This window comes from Electrona antarctica (assembly GCF_951216825.1).
Source record: "Electrona antarctica genome assembly, chromosome: 20".
NCBI classification, from domain to species: domain Eukaryota; kingdom Metazoa; phylum Chordata; class Actinopteri; order Myctophiformes; family Myctophidae; genus Electrona; species Electrona antarctica.
In genome coordinates this window covers 31,085,483-31,111,419 of record NC_136801.1, presented here as the reverse complement: position 1 = coordinate 31,111,419, position 25,937 = coordinate 31,085,483, and the positions used below count along the sequence as shown (strand labels likewise).

General features: G+C 43.0%; 1 protein-coding gene across 2 annotated transcripts in view; it reads right to left on the bottom strand.

The window, feature by feature from the left end:
* Positions 1-217: 217 nt before the first annotated feature.
* Positions 218-25,937, bottom strand: part of tnfrsf11a (tumor necrosis factor receptor superfamily, member 11a, NFKB activator) — a 32,326-nt gene continuing 6,606 nt past the window's right edge. The window contains exons 2-13 of one of the 2 annotated variants that reach the window (XM_079489093.1): positions 23,364-23,442; positions 22,068-22,193; positions 20,946-21,092; positions 18,626-18,716; positions 18,225-18,301; positions 17,442-17,546; positions 16,635-16,687; positions 14,510-14,755; positions 13,538-13,890; positions 12,772-13,130; positions 1,330-3,035; positions 218-973 (exon numbers count right to left, since the gene is read on the bottom strand). In XM_079489093.1, coding sequence (XP_079345219.1) covers positions 2,740-3,035; positions 12,772-13,130; positions 13,538-13,890; positions 14,510-14,755; positions 16,635-16,687; positions 17,442-17,546; positions 18,225-18,301; positions 18,626-18,716; positions 20,946-21,092; positions 22,068-22,193; positions 23,364-23,442 — 1,932 coding nt within the window. In that variant the 3' untranslated portion in view covers positions 218-973; positions 1,330-2,739. Of the gene's footprint in view, positions 3,036-12,771; positions 13,131-13,537; positions 13,891-14,509; positions 14,756-16,634; positions 16,688-17,441; positions 17,547-18,212; positions 18,302-18,625; positions 18,717-20,945; positions 21,093-22,067; positions 22,194-23,363; positions 23,443-25,937 lie in introns of both variants that reach the window. The other variant, XM_079489092.1, reaches the window with a different exon arrangement.

Below are 25,937 nucleotides of genomic sequence, written 5' to 3'. Positions count from 1 at the left end.
TGCATAAGTCCTATCTGATTGCATTAAATGACTTTAAACAACATTAAATACATTTTGCCACTCGATCTGCATGTGCATGTGCATACCCTCTATACAGTTCATGCAACTCAAGTCCGGTTCTCTAAAACTAGAGGGTTTAGGTGGTTAATGACTGTAATTTACCAATTCTGAAACAGCGGAATACGGGAAAAAAACACAGAAAACAGGAAAGAAAGAATTTGATGTAAAAACATGTTTAATGCGAATCAAAGTAGTCTCTCAGTCACTGCATTGCATTTGATTCCTCCGGATATTATGTACATAATTAATGTAAGGCGACAGACAGACATATTTTGAGGTTGAGAACATTGAAACATCCTGGAATGCGTACCATTGACGCCGATGAGCGAAAACCACATCGCCAATCAAACACAAAAGCTTTACATAGAAGGAAACATTCTCTGGTTTTACAATATATATCACAATGTTTTTCTGTTGAAACAAGTATCACATGTGTATTCTCTGAAATAAAACCACAATCCACACTTGTAAAATTCTGTAAAACAAATGACAAACGGGCTGACATTTTGTGTTTTTCTTCATTAAGTACGGCATATTAAAAACATAGGAGAACAAATAACCCACTTATAATATAGCTTAACAAATGCATAGCATTTCTTCTTAAAAAAACCCAAACTGCACCTCTATGGTGCAATGAGAACAACATCTAGACATAGGATGAAAAAGGCTTCATACTCAAAGTGGATAGCCTATAAGTCTCATTTCTATACAACTAGCTTCTCCACAGACTGGAGCAGCGATTCCCAACCTGTGTGTTGGGGCCCACTGGTGGACCGTGAGGATATTGCAAGTGGGATCCCAAATAATTGGAAAAACACTAAAGGTCCCTGTACACTGCTGCGTCCAGTCTGCAACGACTTTTTAAAGAATAAAAAAGACATTTCATGGTATTTCTTTCTTTAAACACTATACACTGACACCACGCTAGACAGGAACGCCCAAAAACGTCACATCCGGTTTTAGCCTGGGGTAAGAATTTTCTATGGCTGCCAATGCAACTTGGTCCAATCCTTAATCACATACGGACAAACATCTATGCCGATGCTATCTAACTTGCGGAGGTAGCGTGCCTTGTCCACGGGCAACAGATCTTTCAACGTATGGCATTGCAAATACGTTTGATAATCGCTACTCTGCTCAATATTGTTTTGAAAATGCCGCAAATTGCATTGCATTGCAGTGAACGAGCGCAAATCACAACTTCCCCCGGTGGTGGGCAGAGTCACAGTTTGAGGCGCTGTTTACGCGGCGTGGTGTCAGTGTATGCACGAGGATGCTTTAAGCACACCAAAGTCCTTGTAGCGGTGCCGGACCACGGGAGAATAAACTGAAGAGGGAATCTTGCAAAGACAAGAAAGTGGCCGCACACGTTGATAGCCAAAGTGCCAATATTTTATTTAGGAAGCAGATTAAGATGTATTTTGTCTTAATCTGCGTCCTAAATTTTCTTTCTTTAAAACCTTTAAAGAGTTAAGTTAGTTGAATTGATCTAAGCCGGAACGCATACAAATAAACACACTCTGACGATACACGCGGCCCACCGTAACCACTTTAGAGATCTAACCAAGTGGACCCTGCCCTGATCCAGATACTGTACGTTTGGGAACCGCTGAACTAGAGATAATAGGGACTTCAACAGAAAGGCAGATGGCAGTTATATGATAGCTAGCGGAAATGGCAACTGGAGTCATTCAATTGTATTTCACATTTTTGATCCCATTAAGAAAAATGCTAATTATTGTTATTATACTGTATGTGCATTTTTACTTATTTTAATGCAGGAGTTTGGCCATCTATAAGAGTCTTCCAGCCTAGCCTATGACGTCATTGTGTTCACATACATACATACATACATGCAGGAAATTTTGTTTTAGAAACTCATCAAACTGACACTGATCAAGTGGTCCAATAATAATTCCAGAATAATAATTCCAGACGTCATAAAATACTGTAACTTTCCAGTTCTTTCTTTCTTTCCCAGTCTAAGGTCCAGTTTCATAAAGAATTCCCCACCATTGTCTTGCTAATCATCCAGGGGGTTTCCATAGAGAAAGCCTTCAGCGTTTCTCTGGCCAATAAGAAGGTGTCTGAGGCAATAATAAGCCTGACCGACTAGTGTGTTTTGTTCATGGAGATGGAACAAGGTAGAGCAGTGCCATGGCAGTTGTTCTCAACCTGTGGGCTGGGAGCCTCTGGTGGGTCGGAAGTGTAGTTCCATTCTGGGTTACTTCTCCCTTCATTCTCTGATGATCATACCACAAATGTGGTATGATGATTGGAATAGTAGGACAGTGGGTGAATTATTAAGGGGAAAAATGTCCAAAAGATGCTCACCACCATACATCATTTTGGGTCAGCGGCGTCCTAAAAGGTTAGGGGAGTGTGTTGCTCTCATGGAGCTGCTCAAAGGCTGTGGTTGACAGGTTTTAGTGTGTTTGTGTGTGTGTGTGTGTGTGTGTGTGTGTGGGGGGGGGGGGGGGGGGGGGGGGGGGTAAAAGTTGAAATATGGAGATACAAGGTTTCTTCTGCCCGACAGCAACGATATGTTATGGTCACTACACTGGAAAGCAGCAGAATGAAAAGCCATCGGTCCGTTGTTATCTTCAAAAGGAAGAAATGTCGAGGGTGAAAGTCTCCTTTTCAATACAAATAACAATGATAACAGACATGTTTGTGTTCTCACTTCCCTCTGGGCCACTCGTCCATCACCTCCTGGACAGGTAGCGTCCCGGCCTGTGAGGAGGAATTGTGGGTAATGGAGTCCCCCGTCGTTGTGGCCAGGCTACTCTGGAACAACGGAGCCGTCTCATTGGCCTGCTCCTGGACGGGACTGCCGAAGGCGTCCTCCAGCCCCGCCCCCTCGCCGCCGCTGCCCAGCGACGTCTGGCTGACGTAGACCACGATGACGTCGCCGCTGAAGTTCATCACCTGACCGCTGGAGATGAAGGTGGTGTTGTTGTTCCCTCGCACCTGACCTGAGAGAGAGAGAGAGAGAGTGGAAATAGAGGCATAAGTGTTTTTTCTCGTCCCCCCCTAGTGGCGAAAACTTTCTGGGAACTCAGATAAAAGGGATTGTGACATAAATACATTTTCTTAATTGTTTTAGGTTTTCTGAGCTCAATTGCACCCAAAAAACCTGAACATTTAACATTCAGTGGATTTTCTGTGGTTTGGGGTTTTCTGGCTCAAACAAGTGCTCTGATAGTCAGCAAATTCCATATATGACATCTGCTGTTTTCACTGTTTTGCCTGTTTTCATTGCAGCTCAAAAGGCTTCACAGACACAGAAAAAATCCCAGGCCACAGAAAATCCACTGAATGTTCAAAGTTCAGGTTTTTGGGGTGTAATTGAAGTCATAAAACCTAAAAGAAAAACGAAAAATAAATATAAATGAAAATGAATCTCATGAAACCTTTAACTTTAAACCCCAACCCGTCCTTGTCCAATAGGCACGTTAGTTACGGTTACTAAGGTCGCGTTCGGAAATACCGCACCGGAGTGCACTCGCCTATTAGTTTGCATTGCACAGTGCGCTCAGTGCTTTATTTCCGAACGCACCCTAAGAGAGAAGACGTGGGCAAGCTTTCCGTCTCCCCCATTGAGAGACGCATGTCATTATGACGGGGATTTCTCCATATGAATAGTCTTCTAAATCTAGTCAGCCAGGCCTGCAGTAGGCTATGCACTGGACAAATGTGCATGACATTATTTCAATAAACTAGAAATACGAGGAAATGAGGGAGAAACGGTATCCAACTCAATCAACGTCCAAGGGAGTTTTCATGTAATGCAGGCAAGACTACGGTGATTAGTATTATTGCCATCACCTAGGCGGGTCAGTCGTGTAACTATCCCGACGTTAAGCTGTGTATGTGTTCAACAACACAGACATGTAAAATAACATTGACAGTTATGAGGTGACGGAAGCTTGCCCAGCATAGCAACGGTTGCTATAACTATTTGGATTGGAATTGGAAAAATGCTTTTGGGGTGAGGTTTAGCGAAGGGCTAATTAAGACCAAATGTTTATTTATAAGTCACCTTCACACAATATATAAAAATAGAGGCTAGGCAAATTGAATGGTTTGAAGTGAGTCAATGGTTTTAAACAATAATTCCATAATTCGTTGTTGTCGGGTGGAAACCTTGTAGGCATATGTCCAAAACTGGTCCTTTATTATTATTATTAAAAATGTTACAATAGTGAAAATAGTAGATGGACACGCTTAAAAACATGAAGTTTAAATTTCTGCCTGTCACACAGTACAATCATAAATAATAATAAAAGAAAGAAAAACGTCACCCTATTGTGAAATGTGCGGAAAGTCCAGACGGTATATCACACACACACACACACACACACACACACACACACACACACACACACACACACACACACACACACACACACACACACACACACACACACACACACACACACACACACACACACACACACACACACACACACACACACACACACACACACACACACACACACAGAGCTTCCCCTATACATGACGTAGGGGTGCTGGGGTCTACGCGGTGGCTGGCCTCAGTTGACCAATAGAAAGTGGGCGTAATGACGGCGTAGTGCGACCACACGGAAGCCACGGCGGTAGTTTCTCTAGCGTCGGTGTGACCGCCGCATCCTCCTTGAGCCTCGGTTGTTTCAGGGTGACCGGCACTCTTTTTAGCGTGAGAAAGTTCAAATCTTTCAGAGTTTGCCATTCGTTTAAGGGTTCTCAAACGTCAAGGACCCCCAAATTAAATGACTATGTATTTGGCTGTGGGGATCTGAAAAGAGTTTGTGCCAGGGAGCCAGAGAAGAGAAATTCAAGATTGCTCAAAAATAGCAGACGTACAGTACAAGCACCATGAAGTCAAAGTCAAACTTTGATTTTATTCCAGGATGCTATTGTATGGCAAGTGTGAACCATTATGTGCTCTGTATTCCCTGATGAAGGCTTAACCGCCGAAACGTTGGATTCATTTTTGTCTTACCTGCTGTCCTAATAAAATATTGGCACTCTGGCTATTGGCGTGTGCGGCCACCTTCTTGTTTTTTCAAGATTTACTCTGCTATTGTATGGCACCCCGCAATTGATTATTTATAGTTCAATTTCAATTTTTCTCCATCCAATTTCAAAGTTGAAATGAAGCATATTTCAGAATATTTATTAGAAAATACATTTACAATGCTACGATTCCTTACCAGTGTGGTTTAAAACACTGGTTCCCAAACTTTAAGCTCAAGCTCCTAAAGAGAAAGTTTCCCTGGTGCATTGTGGGCTTGTAAATCAGCACATTTCGGACCCGGACCCCGATCAAGGTCCGTTTAATGGTTTAAGTGTTTACATTAAAGTTGTCTATGCCATTTATTTCCCCATCAGGTGCTGCTGAGTTGCGTGCATGCGTGAGTGAGTGCGTTTCCACACATTGGCTGGTTCCTATTTAGACCAGTCTGCTGTCTGCCTCTCCAGTCGCCCAACGCAAGCAAGCCCTTACTGACTCACCCCCCATGTGTCATTTATTCACACACACACGCATGCTTCCTAATTACAGTACACTGTACATACAGAAACTATATTGAAGGCATGAATACAAATGCTTTACACTTTAGAATAATCCATGTATTGTATGTACGATTCTATGAATGTGCAATACATACATACATGTGCATGGCATGCATGTGCAAGCCCAGGCTCTTTCACGCGCGCGCACGCACGCACGCGGGTATATACGCGCGTGCGCGCACGTGTGTGTGCGCGCGCGCGCGCACACACACACACACACACACACACACACACACACACACACACACACACACACACACACACACACACACACACACACACACACACACACACACACACACACACACACACACACACACACACACACACACACACACACACACACACACACACACACACACACACACACACACACACACACACACACACACGTCCGTGTTGTGCATCTGAGAGCCTTTCCGAGAACAGCAGTCTGAGAATGTTAGCATGAAAACATGTCATTCCACCACAACTTTCAAAACAAAGCTGAATGGAATCCGCCTGGATTCTTCCGTTCATCTCTTTGTTAACACCAAGCTGATCTGCTCTTTTTTTTCCCTCTTTATTTTTTAACCAGACTGCCCAAAACGGGCCCACAGGGTTTTCCAGCTAAATAGGATTCACCTCAAAAATCTGTGTGCAAAAATGTTCTCAGCTAGCGGTTAGCTTTGAGATAGAAGCAATACTGTAAGTACACAGATTAGTAAAAAGTACGTAAAAAGTAGACATACTTTCCTGTTTAAAATTTGACTTGAGTATTGGTGTTAAACAGGGCTTAAAGCCAAAAACAATCCCAAGACTGAAAATGTTTTTTTGCAAATCTGCACTGATCTCATTAAATGACCCCTATGAGATCCTCAGGACTGAATTCAGTCCCCAGGACTGAGAACTTTAAGCCTTGGGTGTTAAAACATTACATTTGTAATAAATGTTTATTTATTTATTTACATTTGTCAAACTTTAAAAATAAATAGCTGATTTACAATCTCACGAGATGCAACATGTTGTGAGCGTGTACATCAGCAATTTCTGAATAGTCAGTGTTGTATGTTTTGTATTATTATTATTATTATTATTATTAATAATAATAATAATAATGTGGAGTTGTAGTGAGATGCAGTGGAGTAGTATTACGTCTCAAAACATGTCTGAAATTAATTAGTACAGTATACTTGAGTAAATGTATACGTTCCACCACTGCTAGTGGACAGCAGCTCCTAGCTCATGTTCCCTGGGAACAGAGAAAGTTTCCATCCACACTGCCAGCCTCACAAACTCCTGTCCAATGAGTTTTGAATGCAGGAAGAACCAGAAAAAGATATCTCCACTGTCGGCAGTGTCGGGTGGAAACCTCATATCTCCAAAGCTGTTAGTTTTCAAGCCTTGCGTGGCCAGACAATGGGCTATGTCTTGCACCCCTTATCCCTAAACGTATTTGCCTTTTTTTTTTTTTTTTTTACTATTTTGAAAAACATTTTAAAATAGCCAATCTACAAGCTCACAATGTATCGATGTAGATTGGTTAGTTTAACAATTTTTAAATGTTTTTTCAAAATAGTAGAAAATGGCAAATTTGTTTAGGGATAAGTGGTAAGGGATGGTGCAAGATAGGGCCCAATATCACTGCAGGAAATGTAAAAAAGAACCTGTGTTCCAATAGGTCACAGCGCGTTGCATTGTGACTTTGCTATTTGCTATTTTTGCTGCTTTTGTGTGACACTCTAGTGTGACACTAGAGTGTGAATAAAGTATAACCTAGTGTGAGTAAAGCACAACATTGAACCTTGACAAAGTAGGCTATAAATGTACGTAAGAAAAACCCACATGGAGATACAAGTTTGTTTGCCCACGGCAACAATATCTGCCATCTTTTTCAATTACTCTCTTGAACACACTTCCAACAATCAAGCCTTTACATAATTCATCTTCATACTTGTTCTATTGTTCGTATTTGCCTGTGTTTAATTCTTCCTCAATGCGTTTCTCATTATTTTCATGTTGGGACCTTTATTTATCTTACTGGCTCTTGTATAATATATGATTTGTTTTGTGTAAAGCATTTCATCATTAATAAAAGTGCTGTTCAAGTGACATCGATTAACATGATTCATTAGACTGGGGCAGAGGATCTTATACTTCTTTCTATCATGGGACTCATATTTAAGAAATACAGCCTCACACAGAGAGCAAATCTCATTGAAGCTGCAATTCCAGAATTGATTTTAACGTCTGTTAGTTTAGTTAACTGCCCTGTGGTTATTTTATGCACCTTATGTCTAATCATGCACATATCTGAAAACATGTGTTACTTTATTGTCTCCGCCAGGGTGGCTGGAGACTAGCGCCACCCCTTAACACCCCGAACGCCCGGGATTATTTAATCCATTAAATCATAGTGCCCAGCGATTTATAGCAGCGGAGCACTTTTACCGACAGACCGGATGATATCCCGGATGTGGCTGAAGCAGCTAGATGTAGCCAAAACACTCTAGAGGCGATCAACAACAACGGGAGGTATGATTAATTCTACCACGACTAGCGACGGGACCGCGGTGGGCCGTCTAACACATACACATACTTTCGGTCTCGTCGGCTAAACAGGGGGGGAACATTTTCGATGACGTCCCACTGTTGCGCAACATCGAATGTTGTGCAACAGACGCTCCCAGCCTGTGGAGCGATGCGATCGGTTTTGATATCATTGGGCCTCATGCGCCAATAAGTTCCTAACTTTTCCTCTTACATTTCTTCCTAAGTGAATTCCTAAGAGAAGTCCAGTCAGATTCATGAAACGTTCTTAAGTAGGCAGAATTGTTCGTAAGCATGTTCTTATGATGATGAATCCAAATCCTCGTAACTTGAAGGGGTGTGCCAGTTCATTCAAATTATCATAGGTAGACGCCCCACATATCCTAATTAGCATCCTAATTACCATAGGGAACCGCCCCACCAATCCCATATAAGGCATTGGGAATTCACTTTCCTACCTGTGTTCACCCAGGTGGGTGTAGTTTTGCATGACTCCATGGCCTTGCCTGCAGTCACACCTGTGTGTGATTGCAGCTCACAGGACCTCACACATAGAAATAAAGTTGAGTGAAGTCAAGAATCCCTAAACTAAAGTCTAAATATGGTGGAACACCAGACTCCAAACATTAAAAATCAATAATACTGTGGAGGTACTGAAGTGAACAGAAATTTTCACATTTTCAATATTTTTAATATTTCATGAATGTATTTTATTATTTATCTCACAATAGTCAACTGGGGGGGGGGGGGGGGTTGATGGCGGGGGGGTTATGTGGTGGGTATGGTGCGTTTGTTTGGGTTGGGTTGTGAACTCTAAACCAGTGGTTCTCAAACATTTTCATGTCAAGGACCCCCAAATTGACGTGCATTCTGCAGACCCCCATATGAAAATATTTTCTGCTAGGGTAATGTTTTGAAGATTTATCAAAATGTTTTGAAAATAGCCGATCTACAAGCTCAAAATGGGCAGTAATGGGACGCGTTTGTGAGCTTGTATATTGGCTATTTTCAAAGTATAAAATGGGATTAAAGTGGTAAAATATTCCATATTTTGCTGTGGACTGCCTGGAACTTCCTCAAGGACCCCTTGAGGTCCTCAGACCAAACTTTGAGCATCATGCAGATGGCGCTGTTTTCCCTTTATGTTTTCAGATTGCACTTAAGAACGAAAAAGGCACCCTAAGAGTGCTCCACAGTGTGCGTAGATTCTGTTCTTACCTACGAACAAATCACAGCTAAGAAAAGATTGAGGGATCCCAAAACCTTCTTAAAAACTTCCTAAGTGGGTCTAAGAACAAATTTCCTCTTAAGAACTTCTTAAGAACGGTTGGCGCATGAGGCCCATTAATATCCGTCCTTTTGATCAATCTCCGTCCTGGAGGCTGGGTGTTACTAATTGAAAGGGCGGAGAACTTCGTCCTGTGCACTCAGGGTGTTAACCCTCATCCCTAAACATATTTGCCATTTTTTACTATTATAAAAAACCTTTTAAAATTGTTCAAATAGCCGAAGTTCACAATGGCTCGATGTAGACCGGCTAGTTGAACTATTTTAAAATGTTTTTCAAAATAGTAAAAAATGGCAAATAAGTTTAGGGATAAGGGTGGCGCAAGATGTTAGCCTGGCTAATAAGCCAGACTCAAATCACACGCCGGCAGGCAATGTATTTTTGCCAGCGGCTGATTTGGTCTGGCTTATTAGCCAGGCTAGCAAGATGGAGCCCTAGGGCTATATCTTGCGCCACCCCTTAACCCTTATCCCTAAACTAATTTGCTATTTCTTCTTTTAAAATAGTTCAAATAGCCGATCTACAAGCTCACAATGTCTCGATGTAGATCGGCTAGTTGAACTATTTTAAAATGTTTTTCAAAATAGTAAAACATGGCACGTTTAGGGATAAGGGTGGCGCAAGATGGAGCCCAAAGTTTTCACTCATGTCCGTCCGTCCGAACAGCTAATCTCCGACACTGTTGGACCGATCAGCGTGAAACATTGCAGGCAGTCCCAGTAGGCCAAGTAAGAACCACTGCCCCAAATCTTTCAAAACGGCGTCATGGTCGCACTTTAACAGGTCCATACCATACGAAAGGTCATACAATCAAAATTGTTATTTTATTTTTGTATTCCTAAGTGTGTCCATCTATTTTGTATTCCTAAATACTTCCCATATATACTGTAGAGTGTAGACCACTAGATTTTCTGTTAACAAGTGAACTCAGTTTGGTGTGGGTGATAGAATATAGACAGGATAGAATGGTTCAGGATCCCTTGGGAGGTTGCCAAAGATCACAGGGGAGAGAGAGGCCTTATCTGTTTGGAGGAACCCATCGGGAAAAAATGGAAAAAACATCAAAGCACAGACTTTTCCCTTGCACCGCACACGCACACACTTACAAATGAATGAATGAATGATGAATGTGACAACTATGGTAATTGCTTAGCCTTATCAGATCTGCATGCAGAGTGGAGATCTTAGAAAGGGTGGTTTTGAATCCTGCTAAGTTCACAGTCTCTGCTTTTTCAAGTCCTGTATCTCTTAACCACTGGACCACCATGGTTTCATACTAAATCAGTTCTCTTGCACGCTCTTCTGTGGAAAAATAAGTGTTCTGAACCCATCTGACCTTTTTTGAACACTGACCCACTCTGCCCTATTCTGACCCACAAGAGTTCAGAAGGGACCAGCAGCGGGTTTCAGAAGGAGTCAGAAATATCTTGTATGGAGAAGAACTTTGGTTCCGAGCCAAAGTTCTTCTGCACCTTCGGCCCATCAACCCCCCCTTTACCCTCAAAACACTTAGTGTCCCCCCCATGCGGAAGATAAGTGCAACCATTACGGAAATTACAAAAGGCGGATTTGAACCAATTACCTTTGTTTACCTCAATTTAAATCACTTTTAATAAATAGTGAAAAGAGCAGATCTACAAGCTCACAGCTTGTTGTTATTACTGTACTGAAGATTAATGATGTTACATTTGCATGTGGAAGGGAGTTGTGGAATGATCAGGAACATTTGTGATGGTTTTAACTAGATCAAAACAGACTCACAATGTGTCATGAACTCATAGATTTCATATTTTTGAGAAATGGAGAAATTTAAATTTAAATGTAGGAATTACAGCATGTAGAGTGGCTATTACAAAAAATATGTGAATATGTTGAATATGTTGCCCGGAAGGTGGTTCGTTCCTGTCACAATGTTTTTTCAGCCAATACTGTACATAATCAATTTGGGGCTCCTTGACATGAAACAAAGTTTGAGAAATGAATCTAAGATGGCCACTGTTTTAGTAGTCTGTTACGTGAGATGTAAAATAAAGAGCTGTTAAAGCTATTCTTATTGGAGAGGTGAAACCTACCGCTCCCCACTGGACATTTATAAACAGCACGAGCGGGAAGTCAGCTTAACGACCTGTCATTACTGCACTGACTGATGGGAAATGCTGTTTATTTACTATGAGAGGCTGTAATTAAAGAACAGTCACCAGTGAGAGTCTGCGTCTGCGTGTGCGTGTGTGTGTGTGTGTGTGTGTGTGCACGCGTGCAGATGTTCGTGCTTGTGGTAGATTATAAGAGTTACTCAATGAGCAGACATCTTGCTTCAATAAGAGGCTGTGGTCACTTTACGCAACCCTATGGAACTCTGGGTAAACAGGAGCATTGTGGATGGCACAGTTCATACACGCACACGCACGCACACACACACACACGCACGCAAACACACGCACGCGCGCACACACTGACTGGTTCATCAAACTATGTGTACACACAGATATCTTATTCCCGCTCTGTGTGTGGGCTTCAGAATTCCGACTGACCAATACAGTACGTCTTTATTGAAAACATATTTCCTGATGGAGGCCAAAATGATCTGTGTTGATCAGACATCACAGATTTTCCTTTCTTTCTTTTTTTACAGTGACCCTCTATGCTCAAAGCAGATGGCGAGCTCCTGTAGTTTCCAATGAGAGCTTCCTTCATTAGACAGCAGTGTTGAGGCGGTTAGCAAGCAACAATGCATGTCAGATGTGTTAAAAAGGACCTCCTGGGTCATTCTGCACAGTACAGGCCTCCCTGGAACATTCATATTCCACGGTGTATAGAGAGGACTGCCGGGAGCTGACCGGATAGTGTGTCAACCACATAATGGTATTATGGCAATGTCGGGTATGATTCTGGCCGGAGAGAGACCTGTGTTGCATTTCCTTACCACTCTCTGTGCCAGAAATCGTCTTCAACCACCTTTTTACATTTAGTTGTTTTGTCTTTTTTGCAGAATTTGCAAAAATAGCCAAGCAACGAAGTCACAACGTGTTGCATCACAACACTTTGTGAGCTTAAAGATCGGCTACAGTGTTTAGGGGAGGTGCCAACCTATATATATATATATCGGCTATATACATTGCTTATTTGAAAATAGACGATCTACAAGCTCTGCTATTTAAAACAAAATCTCCCAAAAAAAAATCTAATGTTTCCCTGGTTCAATATATTTTCAGATGGGGTCCGTCCGTGGGCAAATACATATTCATTTGGGTGTCCTTGACATTAAAAAGTTTGAGAAACGAATATACGGCTTAAGTGTTGTGTTGAAGAACACATACCTGAGGTAAGAGCTGGCTCAACCAGCTGGCTCTGAAGGCTCTCCGGGGGACAGTCCAGCTCAGAGTCCCCGGAGGAGAGCTTGTTTCCCGGGCCGTGCCTCCAGGAGAGTCCCAGGTCCTGCTGGTGCTCCTCGCCGCAGGCCTCGTAGGAGCTCTTCTCCTGGTAGAGGTCGCCTACGGACGAGGAGGTCAGCGAGGGGTTAAACCAGGACACTGTGGAGGTCATGGTGGGCGTGGTCTCCGCCGTCGAGCCGGAGTCTAGGCTCGTCAATCTCTGTGGCTCCTCCCCCTTCACCGGAAGGTGAACTTTGACCTCTGGGCCGGCCTGGGACAAGGGCACGCAGAGTTCACGAGACGGGCTGGAAGGAGCAGGGTGATTATATTTTAGATTTGTATTTATTTATTTATTCCCTTTTTTATTATTATTATTATTTTTCACTTCATTTGGGTTTTTTTAATCTTGTTTGCCATGGTTAGGGACTATCATGGTTAGGGACTGCCCGTGACTGACAGGGATGTCCTGATATCCCTGTCACAGGACCTGACAACCCAGGCAAAACATTAGGAAAAACATTCCGGTGATTTTAGTTCGCTTTTGAGGGCCTATGTCCAGCTTCGAGGGTTTGTGTGAACACATACATTGAAGACAAAAAGTGAGGACGCAAATTGTGATTGGTCAGAATGAGGTGATGTATGATGATATGAGCGCCCCTCACTTCCCACGGGTGTGATCTTCATTTCATGTATTTCAGTCAACCATAATCACCTTGGCGGTGAGAGAGACGAGCGTACAGACGGGCCGTCGACCGCCTCGCTGTCGGACGAGCTCGTCTTCGACGCGTCCTCCTCGTGCCGCCTCTCGCTCGCCCCCTTCCCGTCGGCCCACACGTCTCGCTCTGCCTCCGGCCCCCCGCACATGGTGCAGGGTCCCTGGACCCCCGGCGGTCCCACCGCCTGGCTGCAGTCCTCGTTCTCCCCGACCTCCAGCGGCTGTTGGACCGGCATGACGCACACGCACGACCCCGCCCACAGCGCCCCCTCCTCCTCTTCCTCCTCCTCCTCTTCCTCGGTCACCTCCTCCGGCTCGCCCGATCCCTCGCTCCCGTCCTCCGTGCAGGCCTGTCACAATGAGCACATAATCGCCTGATTGCAATTATTTGATATGAATTATCGCATTGTTGACATTTTAATTTAAAAAAACAAAGCATTAGAGCTCACAATGTTGTGAGCTTGTAGGTCCGTTATATTTCCACAAATTTTGCTTAAATAAGGTATATTTTGGTTATTTGAGAAATATTACACGAGAGGGTGTGCATTATTTATTATTATTATTACAGTGATGCAGACAGGAACGAGGCGGAGCTGAGTTCCGCAATGCCTAAAGTGAGTGGCAAATCGAGTGGCAAAGTGAGTTTAACATCGTTTAACGTTATTTAATGCAATCAGATCAAATGTTTCTGTTTGGATGTATGGACTGTCAAGGCCAGAATGTTTTTGCCACTCAGTAGGCGTTCCTGCATAACTTCCGGGTATGATGATGACGTGCATAACCTCTATTGTTTAATTAGATTCATAAGGTAGCATTTTATGTAGATTTCTATGTATTTGATGTATTACCTTGGATTGTTCCGCTCTGGATTAAGAGCATCTGCTAAATGCCTGAATTGTAAATTGTCTATCCATCACATAAATAAACAATAAAATAAAAAATAAATGTCATGACGGTGACAAGCCTTACCTCCATGTCTATCTTCACCTTTAGCCCCTCCTCCTCGTCCCTGGTTGCCGTGGTGATGAGAGGCGTGTGCGGAAGCTCCACCTTGATTTCGGGGAGCGGGGGGGTGGGGGGATAGGTGCACTGGGTGGGAGGGGAGCGTGGTGCCTCGCTCACGAGCTTAGTGGCCTCGCACGGCATGCAGTTTGGACCCCCGGGACCCCCCGCTCCGCCTGCACCCCCGCTGTGGTAGAGAGGAGCCAGGGTCTCCTAAAAGTGGCAGAGAGACACAGAGACACGCGGCGTAAGCAGCGGTGGACTCAACCCAGTACTTGGGTCAAATACTGCATAAGGTTTCCACGCAACAGCAACGCTATGCTATTTGTGACCAGATTTGACTGAGAGCCTGCCATCGCACAAACTCCAGCTTTTCACCAGAGGACAAAAACAAACAAAATGTTTTATCCAAAATGAGTTAAAAGCACAGGCAGACTCTTCACATACTAGAGCATGTCTGAAATAAATGTCAGAGCTGAAATCGACATGTAAATATGAAATAAATGCTTAAACATGTAGCTACTGTCTGTAGGTGTAATGTTAGAGACCACAGAAGTGAACCTTTCAAGCCTGTTTTCTCAACAAGCTGTTTTCTGCAAGACATTACTCTATAAGCCATATCTCAAAAACTAGTGGGACAAATTTAACAACCAATATGTCAATTTGAAGCTATGATTCCCTGCTGTCATATGGCATGACAATAGAAAATTCAAAAAAATCCAATGGCAGTCCCTCAGTCAAATCTGGTCACATTTAGTGTTCGCCTCAGAACATGTAGCCTAAAGTACATCACGCACCAGCGCACAAGGATGGTGCAATCACACTGCGGCAGTTTTGGCTCCGAGAACAATGGCTAAAAAGTGGCAAAGGAAAAGCTAAAATAGCTGTTTGGGCAATCCAGCCCTCACGGACAGACAAATGTGGTTTTGTTTATGTTCATGTCTTGAAAATGTTGTGATTAAGCAGCCACTTTGAGACTAAACACGGGGCGTCATTCAAAGATCAAGCGGAGAAGGCAGAGTCAATCATACACGATGTGTCCAAATACGCTAACTCTGACTGATGGATACGATGGGCCTGGGAGTCTGGGAGATGTCTAATGATCATTAGAATGCCCTGATGGGAATGAAAATGGTTCTAAATTTCATTTGAATTTACAATTTACAGAATTATATAATATTGATAATTAAAAAACGGTTGGAACAAAGTATTACACTGACTATGATGAAACATGGCACTTCATGTCATAAAGGATGCCAAGCCCATGAGTCTACTAGGTCTTCAGATCAGGAGTTGAGTCCTCATTTTGATTGAATGATAATACATAATGCAGTATAAATAGGAGGGGTTATGTGCAGGAGATCAGTGCATGGAGATGCGAGGGGACATAAATTAACTGAATACATGGCTGAGGGAAGTAGGGGTGCTGGGGGGGGCTGGAGGACAGCCTCCCCCCAGGAACAGCCCCCCCTCGGACAGGAGGGGGAAAATAATAATAATTTTAATCAAAACAGATTTCTGTTACTAGGCCTAATAAATATGCTGTAACACAGTATCAGCGCCTTATCCTGCTTAATTGCCTGTGTCAGATTGCTCATGCGTGTGGAGAGGGAAAGTAAGAGCCACTTTTCCGCGCGAAAATGCGCGTGCACGAGGCGCTAACGCTCGCGCATGCACCCCCTACTGAACGTTCAGCACCTCCTACTGTAAATATATTCCCGCAGCTTACACCTATGCCCTCTCTAGCTGCTCTAGCTCCATGGTTCTCCAACTTATTTAATTTCAAGGAGCCCCTATTTGATACCAGTTATTAACTCCGGGACCCCAATCTAATATCCTAACTCGCATGTGTACATATGGAATCAAAACAACCCATAATGATCCATTTGTACGCTCTCTCAAGAGTTACAGACCTCCACCTACAGAACTAATCAAACAAGGACCCCTGGGGGTCCCCGTACCCCACTTTGAGAACCGCTGCACTCGATTCTAGAGCATGGCTAGATGTAATAATCACATGTATTCCGAGCAGAGACAACATAAGCTTTTCATGAGTAAAGACAAGAGTTGCCCTGCAACTTCCATACCTTACCTGCTGTATCATCCTCGTCCTCTTCAGGTTCTGAACACAGGACCACAAATACACTGCAGAGAGAAGAGACAAGTTCACTGAACAGAGAAGAGACAAGTTCACTGAATAGAGAAAAGACAAGTTCACTGAATAGAGAAAAGACAAGTTCACTGAATAGAGAAAAGACAAGTTCACTGAATAGAGAAAAGACAAGTTCACTGAACAGAGAAGAGACAAGTTCACTGAATAGAGAAAAGACAAGTTCACTGAATAGAGAAAAGACAAGTTCACTGAACAGAGAAGAGACAAGTTCACTGAATAGAGAAGAGACAAGTTCACTGAACAGAGAAGAGACAAGTTCACTGAATAGAGAAGAGACAAGTTCACTGAACAGAGAAGAGACAAGTTCACTGAATAGAGAAAAGACAAGTTCACTGAACAGAGAAGAGACAAGTTCACTGCACAGAGAAACACATCCACTGCCCAGAGAGAAAGACAAAAAGACAGTTTTTAAGTTGCTCGATTCAGTATTTAGATATTCGATATTAATTTTAGCTGCCCCGCCCCCTCCCTATACAAACCCATTGGTTTTTTCATGTACCGTTTTCATTTATTTTTAAATATTATTTTGATTCTTTAGCCTCCTCCGTCACGCAGCGTGGCCAGCTGCCTCGTTCTTTTCCAAAACAATATTTCATCAGTTCTACGCAAAAAAACGATATTCTCCTACGTTTTCCTGGCGTTATCAGAACAGAAACACAAAAGGCAGCAACATGGACAGTGAGGGACGTACCAGACAGCAGTTTGAATGGACAGTGAGGGACGTACCAGACAGCAGTTTGAGTTTGTCCTTATAGCAGAACAGCAGCAGGATCAGAAGAGAGAGAACCGAGATGACCGACAGTACAGACACGATGACCCAGAATGTTGGATCTGTAAAACACACACACACACACACACACACACACACACACACACACACACACACACACACACACAGACACAGACACAGACACACACACACACACACACACACACACACACACACACACACGTGCACATGCACACACACACATTACACACAACAAACACACACACAGTTTGTATTACTGTACATGTGAGGATGCCAACATTTTATGACAGCGTTGAAAACTGCCAAAAAATAAATAACAAATAAAAATAATAATAACAGCAGTTCCACAAGCTCAACACAATCCTGTTTTCCCTCACCAAAAAATTCTCCTCACCAAAAAATGCCAATCTCCAATCTCACAACACTACAATTGCTTGTAGAAGAAAACAAAACAAAGAAACGTGTATCATGCACATCTTTTAAGACTTTTTTTTTTACTATTCCCAAGATAGGGATACCAGATTGAAAGTCTGTGAAAGTCTGTGAGTTTTCTGCTACAGTATTTTCATCGCAATGCGAAGATATGCATTGTGATCTTGTTGAACTGCTATTTATTTTGTTCCTCTTTGCAGAGAGGAAAAGGCAGAGAGGAACATATGTTACAATGTACAAGACCAAAAACACATTTCAATCGTTAATTGCAGATATTTGTATTTTTTTTTAATTTTATATAGTGACATGCAGACCTAGTACCGTACCAGAGATGGGTGGTCCACATATGGCGTCGGTCTGGGGTCCGCCTGGCTGCCTCTCACTCCTGCTCAGAGCCTTACAGCTGCACACACACACACACAACTTTATTAACAATTTGAAAAGACAGGCACAGGAAAATACAGTTCAATACGAGGTCTGCAAAGAGAATTTTAAACCCAACCCTCTCTGTGCATTGCAACCAGTCATTGCTTTTATTTCCGTTGCCAGTTTTCCAGTCTGTGTGCGTGTGCGTGTGCGTGTGTGTGTGTGTGTGTGCGCGTGTGTGCGGGTGTGCGGGTGTGCGTTAGTCACAACAGCGGGCTGCTGGTCAGACAAGGATACGTCTTTAATTACATTTTCCTTTCCTTTCTAAAGATAAAAACAGTGTTTGTGTGTGCGTGCTTACTTGGTCCACTGTTTACACGGCTGTGCAGTAAGGTCGGGAGAGAAGAATCCTTTCTTACACGGCACACACACTCTCCTGCCATTGGTTGAGTCTGGAACCACAAAACACAGCAAGATACTGAGTATGTACATTACAGTGTGCTGGTAAATGTAGGAAAACATAAAACATGGTCAATCTCGACCGGGAAATGTGGGAAAACATCAACACACCGCTGTCCCACTGAAGGTCTCTCAATTAATGGAGCCTGTGTTTTCACTTGGTCGCGCGTTTGTGCGTGTGTGTCCACTACACACTGTACACATAGCCACAGTGCTCACAAATAAACACATTCCTTACTAGAAGTAGGTGAATAATACCAATATGACAAATATCACCCTACATGCCCAGCTCCCCTCGCCCGAACGCTGGCCAATTATGGTCAGGATCAGGGGGGGGGGGGAACCTGTGGCCTGTAGAATGATATTACCACAGGTGTGCGTTGCTGTTTGATGACGTTGCTTGGAGTGGGCCTGATGGTCAAAAGAGGTGGCTGAAATGTGCCTGAACAATGCGTTTTATATTAACTGTACAATAATGTGAAGACATTGAGGGGGGGGGGACAATAAGCCTATACAGTAGATCATAGACAGAGAAGTGAAGAAAAGGCGGCGATCTGAGCACTCAAAAATGTGTAAAAAAAAGGTAGATATAAAATCAAGGTACTTTATTAGAAACGTTTAAAAAGCCAACATGTTTCGACTCGCAAAGGAGTCTTCATCAGGGCATGTAATAGGTATCATACCTGCCCTGATGAAGACTCCTTTGCTCATTTTTACACATTTTTGAGTGCTCGGATCGCCACCTTTTCTTCAGTGATCCATTTGGAGGCAGGTGGAGTGGGTCAGCCCGTGATGAGCTGACGCACACAGCGACGTCGCCTCTCTGATTCTGGTACTAGTGGGATGTCAAAATCCCCATGCATCTTAAACCATTCTTTATTCAGCTGCCTGGGGGAGTCAAACGGATCATCCAATCTAGCACTAAACCACTTCAGAGAACGCGGCTCTTTGGTGGGTGTCGGCGTGAGTATTTGTTGCTTTCTTTCCCACATTTTCTCCTCAGTCTGTTGGGAAATGCGGGGAAATTATATATACACGGCATACATGTGCTGTAATTAGTACACCTGTGTGCAATACTAGATGTGTGGGGGCGTAATTGCGCATTATGCATGCAGCGCGGCTGAAGAGCAGGGGCAGCGTTTATTTAAGGGAGGACACTTTACGAACGAAGGCCGCATTACGCATTCATCAGCTGTATGGGAAACCGGCCAGGGAAAGTTTAATTAGTAACACATTTGCCTTCTTAAATGGAGGGGAATGTAGAGGATAGTATGCTCTATTCCCTTCTAGTAGGCTAATGTACTGTACCATAGTTATATTATAACTATATTACTGTCAAGGTGCCCTTCAGTGACTTGAGCGAAACTGCTCAGTGACCAAAGGAGAACACAGTGTCCTCTGACAGTTTAACACCCAATTACACACGTTGACACCTTCGCATTGACTACGAGTGTGAGGGTGGTTTGGGGCCTGTTTTGAGCGCTAACAACACATTCGGAGCCCAGGACCACCACCGTGAGTTTGCCGAAAGCACGATAACTATAAATATGTTGTTCTAAAACACTTCTGGAGTGTTGTGGATTGTATTTTTGGGGTGCCAGCAGGCCTTTCATCCGACAATTTCCAATAGTAATCCTCCACATGGATACATGTATTTAATGAATCTGTTTTCCCCTCAAACACAGTTCAACATCCCCAAATATCAAACTGAAAAAAAAAACAACCAGTCTTTGTTTCAACGAAAAAAGAAAAAAAACCTTGTCCAGGATTTTAATGTCACAAGTTCAGTTTATAATGCAAAATGAAATAGAACCTCTTCAACCTCAGTTCATAACCCACGCGAAAATGAAACGGGTCAGTTTCAAACGTTTTCCCAAATAGTCAATTTATCAGACAAAAGAAATACCCAAATAAAAAAATAACTCCCCAAACACTCCCTGGCGCCTGCACATTCTCTGGGAAATACTGCCTCTTCAAGACTTGTGAGCGAGTGATCCTACAAATGATAAACCTAAGTTACCCCTTTTACAAAAGTTACCTTGGGATCACCACAGATATCTCTGTTACCGCGGTCCTGGTTATTCTCACTCCAAACAAGTATGTCCTCTGAACGCAGACTTCAGAGGTGTGTGTGTGTGTGTGTGTGTGTGTGTGTGTGTGTGTGTGTGTGTGTGTGTGTGTGTGCATGCATGTGTGCGTGCATGTGTTTCTCTCTCTCTCACCTGGATCAGCCTCCAGTCCCTGTCCAGGCCTGCAGACAGGGATCTTCTCACAGTACTCACAGTTGATGGTGGAACACTGTAAGTTGGATCGACAGTGGCACGGCTCCTCCGCCAACAGATTCTCAGGCCGGGGCATGAAACCCTTACCTGGAGGGCAAAGGTCAAGGCAAAGGTCAGGGCAGAGGTAGGGTCAAATGACCCTTAAAGGGAGTGTATCGGGAAGGTTTGGGATCCGAAAACCGGAGGAACTGGACCGAATCGGTTCCATCACATTTGGAAGTGTTTCCGGAACCGGTTTCATCACACTGTCAGAGGAGCCGATATGTGGACTTCACGTCTGCTACAGTACGCAATTACAATACCAGTGGTTACAACCACCATAACTCTGGGAGTGTACAAATAGAACCAAATGGACCCTCTGTTACAGACCTGCAAGGGTCCATTTGGAACCCCCCCGAGCAATCCATAGGATTTCTGGACCTCAGAATTTGTTTGTAAAAATTATAATGAGGTCGACAATGTTGTTGTACAAGAATATTTTTTTAACCATATGAACCCTAGCCTCCCTATTTTGTGCATGTCATACTACGGTAAGCAATAGACAAGCTCACAACGCATCACATTGTGATGGGCTTGTAGATCAGCTATTTTGTTTGTTTGTATATCAGGTTGAAGTGATTAATTTAACTTGACCAATACAGCAAGCTCCCAATTCCCCAAAACAAAAAATACATTCCTTTATTTTTCTTTAGGAATTGGATTTGTTTCAGGTACAAAAAATGTGAATGTTTTATGCTGTATACAAAAATGCATAAAATGTGACAAAAGGTCAGAAATATGAGACAGGGAGAGCGCCTTCATATAAAAAAAGATATACTTTTTGGGTCTAAAATGCATTATTTATAATGGCAACTATAATGCACTTAAGTTTATAGACTTATTATAAATAAATGCTGGTCATAATGCATTAGAAGTTCAGCGGACCAACACAGTTAACATTTATAACGAGCGTTATGAAGCCTTATAAGTGCATTATAACAAAGCATTATAAATGCAATTGTAATGCATTACAGACCCGTGTTCCCCTGATATGTTGTTTATGAACATTGGTACGGTACGGACCCTCGTCACAGATCTTCTGCTGAAGACAGAGGGTCTCCTGGGTCCATCCAGGCTGGTATTCACCACGGTCACATTTACGACACCTGGTCTCCTTAGCCTCTGTACATTCAGCGAACACGCGGGAGCCTAGTGACAGGGAGAGAGACAGTGTGTTTGTATGTGCATCACAGAGAGAGAGAGAGAGAGAGAGAGAGAGAGAGAGAGAGAGAGAGAGAGAGAGAGAGAGAGAGAGAGAGAGAGAGAGAGAGAGAGAGAGAGAGAGAGAGAGAGAGAGAGAGAGAGAGAGAGATAGGGGGGAGGGTGACTGAAGACATAATTAGTCTTGGGAAAAACAGGAATTGAAACAAAAATGACTAAAATTAGTTCCTTATCCTCTGCCCCACACTTCTACTAGGAAAGAAATACAGAATGCGTGGGTGTGTGTGAAGAATACATGTAGCGCACTGTACAGGGTATGAACAAATGAGTTGGCATATCTTAGTATGTCCAAATAGGAGGTGTGAGTTTCTATTTGGAGTCTACATGTTCCCGTTTTATACATCCTTCCTCGTTTCATTCAGGAACTGTGTGTGTGCATGGGAACGGACTGTTTTGTGGCGCTTCCATTGAGTAAATTAGGAGTGCACAGTCACACTCACTCCCAATTCTCCGCCGCAATCTGAAGACTCATCTCTTGGAACTCAATCTCAGCCCTTAGCACTTGACCCAGTTATGACGCCCATACAGACATAATGTAGCGTGGTCATTAAAGAATGCCACAGACGAAAGTCCACACTATTTATCCATAATGTATAAATGATAGATAAGGGGTCAGGACAACGAGGCCTTTTCGTGGAGGGGTCAGAATGAAATTTGGACTTAGACTGTTTTTCGTCTGTGGTACTCAAGCACACGTAGTTAATAATTAGTCTTGTTTTTTCTCGACCACAACGTTAAAAATATAATTTACATGGCATGTTATTTTAGACAGGTGCTTTGTTTACCTGGTATCCTATAGTTTCAATCTGGAGATGATTATTGTTTTGACGGTATATTGTTTAGGCTGATGCTAAGTGATACTAGCTTACTGAGGCACTACACTGTCTCTCTGCATTTGATGCATGTGTTTACCTTGCTTATTAAGAGTGTCTGCTTAAATCCCTAAAATAATTTTAGGGACATTTTAAAATATGTGACTAACACACCACTTCATTGTCTGTCTGTCTGTCTGTCTGTCTGCGTGCGTGCGTGCGTGCGTGCGTGCGTGCGTGCGTGCGTGCGTGCGTGCGTGTTTGTGTGCGTGTTTGTGCTATTCACCTGGTCCACACTTTTCACAACATTTTGAGTCTTTCAAGTACTGGTTTTTGCCACATTGGAGGGATTTGGAGAGGGTCATCTGAAATATAATAATAATTTATTTATAAAGCACCTATCGTACAAAATACTACTCAGAATGCTTCACAGAATAAAAACATAGGAAGCAAACAATGAACACAAACATGTAAAACAGGCATAAAAGTAAAAAAAGATCCAGTTGAAATAAGTGGAAGATTAAAAAGATTTCTAAATGTCTGTTAAAAATATCAAGATAGAAAAGTAGTACTGGGGACCCCAGTTACTATAAGTGTGCCTCCATTTTATTTTATCATCATTTTTTTTTACATTAACCACTTGAACCCTAGCATCCCAATTCTGGAGGGAACATTGGCTGCAAAGCTGCCAATCTAGTATCTACAAACAAGCTCGCAACGTTGAGAGCTTGTAGATCTGCTATTTTCCGAGGTTTGATGTAGAGGGGGAAAAGAGCAGACCAAGTACAAAAATCCAAAGGTGTTTGGAGGGCTTAAGTGATTAAATGTCTGAAAATACACATCGACATGAATCCAACACATTACTATTCAAGATAAGGGGCAAACAACCCCCACATTTGCACTGCAGTGCTGTCAAAATGTTTAACCTGGAACACAATTTTATACATTAGGGGTCCCTGCTTTTTTTCTCTCTCCGCTAAGGGGTCCTTGGCCAGAAAAACAACAATAAATAAAAGACCCTTGGTCTAGACTCTAGCTTGTAAAGTAGTGTGTGTAGTTCAGCTTGTAGATCAGCTTTTTTTTTTACATGCCCATAATATGGATCCCAGGTTGAAAGTGGTTACTATTCTATTAATACATGTGCCATAGGAGTTGACCATAAAAAATGTCACACTACTATATTAACTATATAATCATATTTGCGGCATCGTCAACAGTTCGTTTCTCACATTCACAAAAGGTCATAGTGGAGACATGAGTACTGTATGTAATGAGGGAAAGCGGTTGGTAACATTCCCCAAACTCTTTGCCCAGGAATACTTTCCATCTCCCAGAAGCACATTGCTGAGGAAATCCTCCAAGATGGTGAACCAGACTCTGACAGTGGCCCGCTTTACGCACAGCACTCAAGTCGTGGTAATAACGTTTGAACTCCTGACTGCATGACCACCACAGGGTGGTCTCCACTAGTAGACTGTTACACTGCAAACACTGGTAAATACTGAAACATTAGGGGCTAGTATGAAATAGGCACATGCACACGTACAAACGCACATGCACGCACACACACACGCGCGCGCGCGCAAACCACCATGAACTGAAGGGCGGATGACCGACTAGCCACGTTGCTGAATTAGAGAATGTGAATGTTGTGTTAGAAAATAGGCCGTAGCCACAGCCTCTTTGTGAGGGTCAAGTTTAAAAGGCTGTCTTTTTTCCCTCCCTCCAGATATTTAAAACGCAGAATCAACAGCCTATACAGAACCAAGATGTCTGACTCTTACAATGAACGTCTCGTCTTGTGGTTCCCGTCAATTCATTCTTCCTGAAACGGAACACACACACACACACACACACACACACACACACACACACACACACACACACACACACACACACACACACACACACACACACACACACACACACACACACACACACACACACACACACACACACACACACACACACACACACACACACACACACACACACACACACACACACACCCTATAAGGGCCGTTCACACTAAGTAAGCACTATATAACTATAAAGATATAGTTCACACCAGATGGCAGAGTTCACACCACAACTATAACAAAGGGTTATCTTTATAGCCGTAGCGGCCCGTTAGACAGAGATAGATCAGAGACAGTCACATATCAGTGAATCACTTCTCTCCTCTGACCATGAGCAACACTCTGACCGCTCAGAAAGGATGCCAAGACGGACTATACATAGTGACTAGTGTAGGGCAGTGCTTCTCAAAGTGGCGTCCGGAGACTCCTAGGGGTCCTTCAGAGGGAAAACATTTCGTGGCCCAGGACCCCCATCAGGGAAGATTTGGGTTGCTAAAATGTTTTCAACATTATTCCAAATGTTTCCACAAGTCTTCAACATTTATACAAATATTTCAAAACATGTCTCACAACCTCACAACGTACGGTCGCATGGTGAGACGTTGTTGTGAGCTTGTAGAGATCTAGGGCTCCATTTTCGTCACAAGCTAAACCCCTTATCCCTAAACTTCTTTGCCTTTTTTACTATTTTGAAAGACATTTTTGAATAGTTCAACTAGCCAATCTACATTGACACTTTGTGAGCTTGTAGACTGGCCATTTTAACTATTCAAAAATGTTTTGCAAAATGGTAAAAAAAAAAAAAAAAAAAGGCAAAGAAGTTTAGGGATAAGGGATTTAACGGTGACGAAAATGGAGCCCCTAGTGTTTTCGATCAGCCAACAGTAGTCATCTACTGTAGCTGGGACCTCCTGAAACTCCCTCAAGGACCTTTTGGGGACCTTTTTAGGCTGGCCTAATGGTCAGCATGCCACATAGGCTCTGGCCTGACGAGTCCCGTT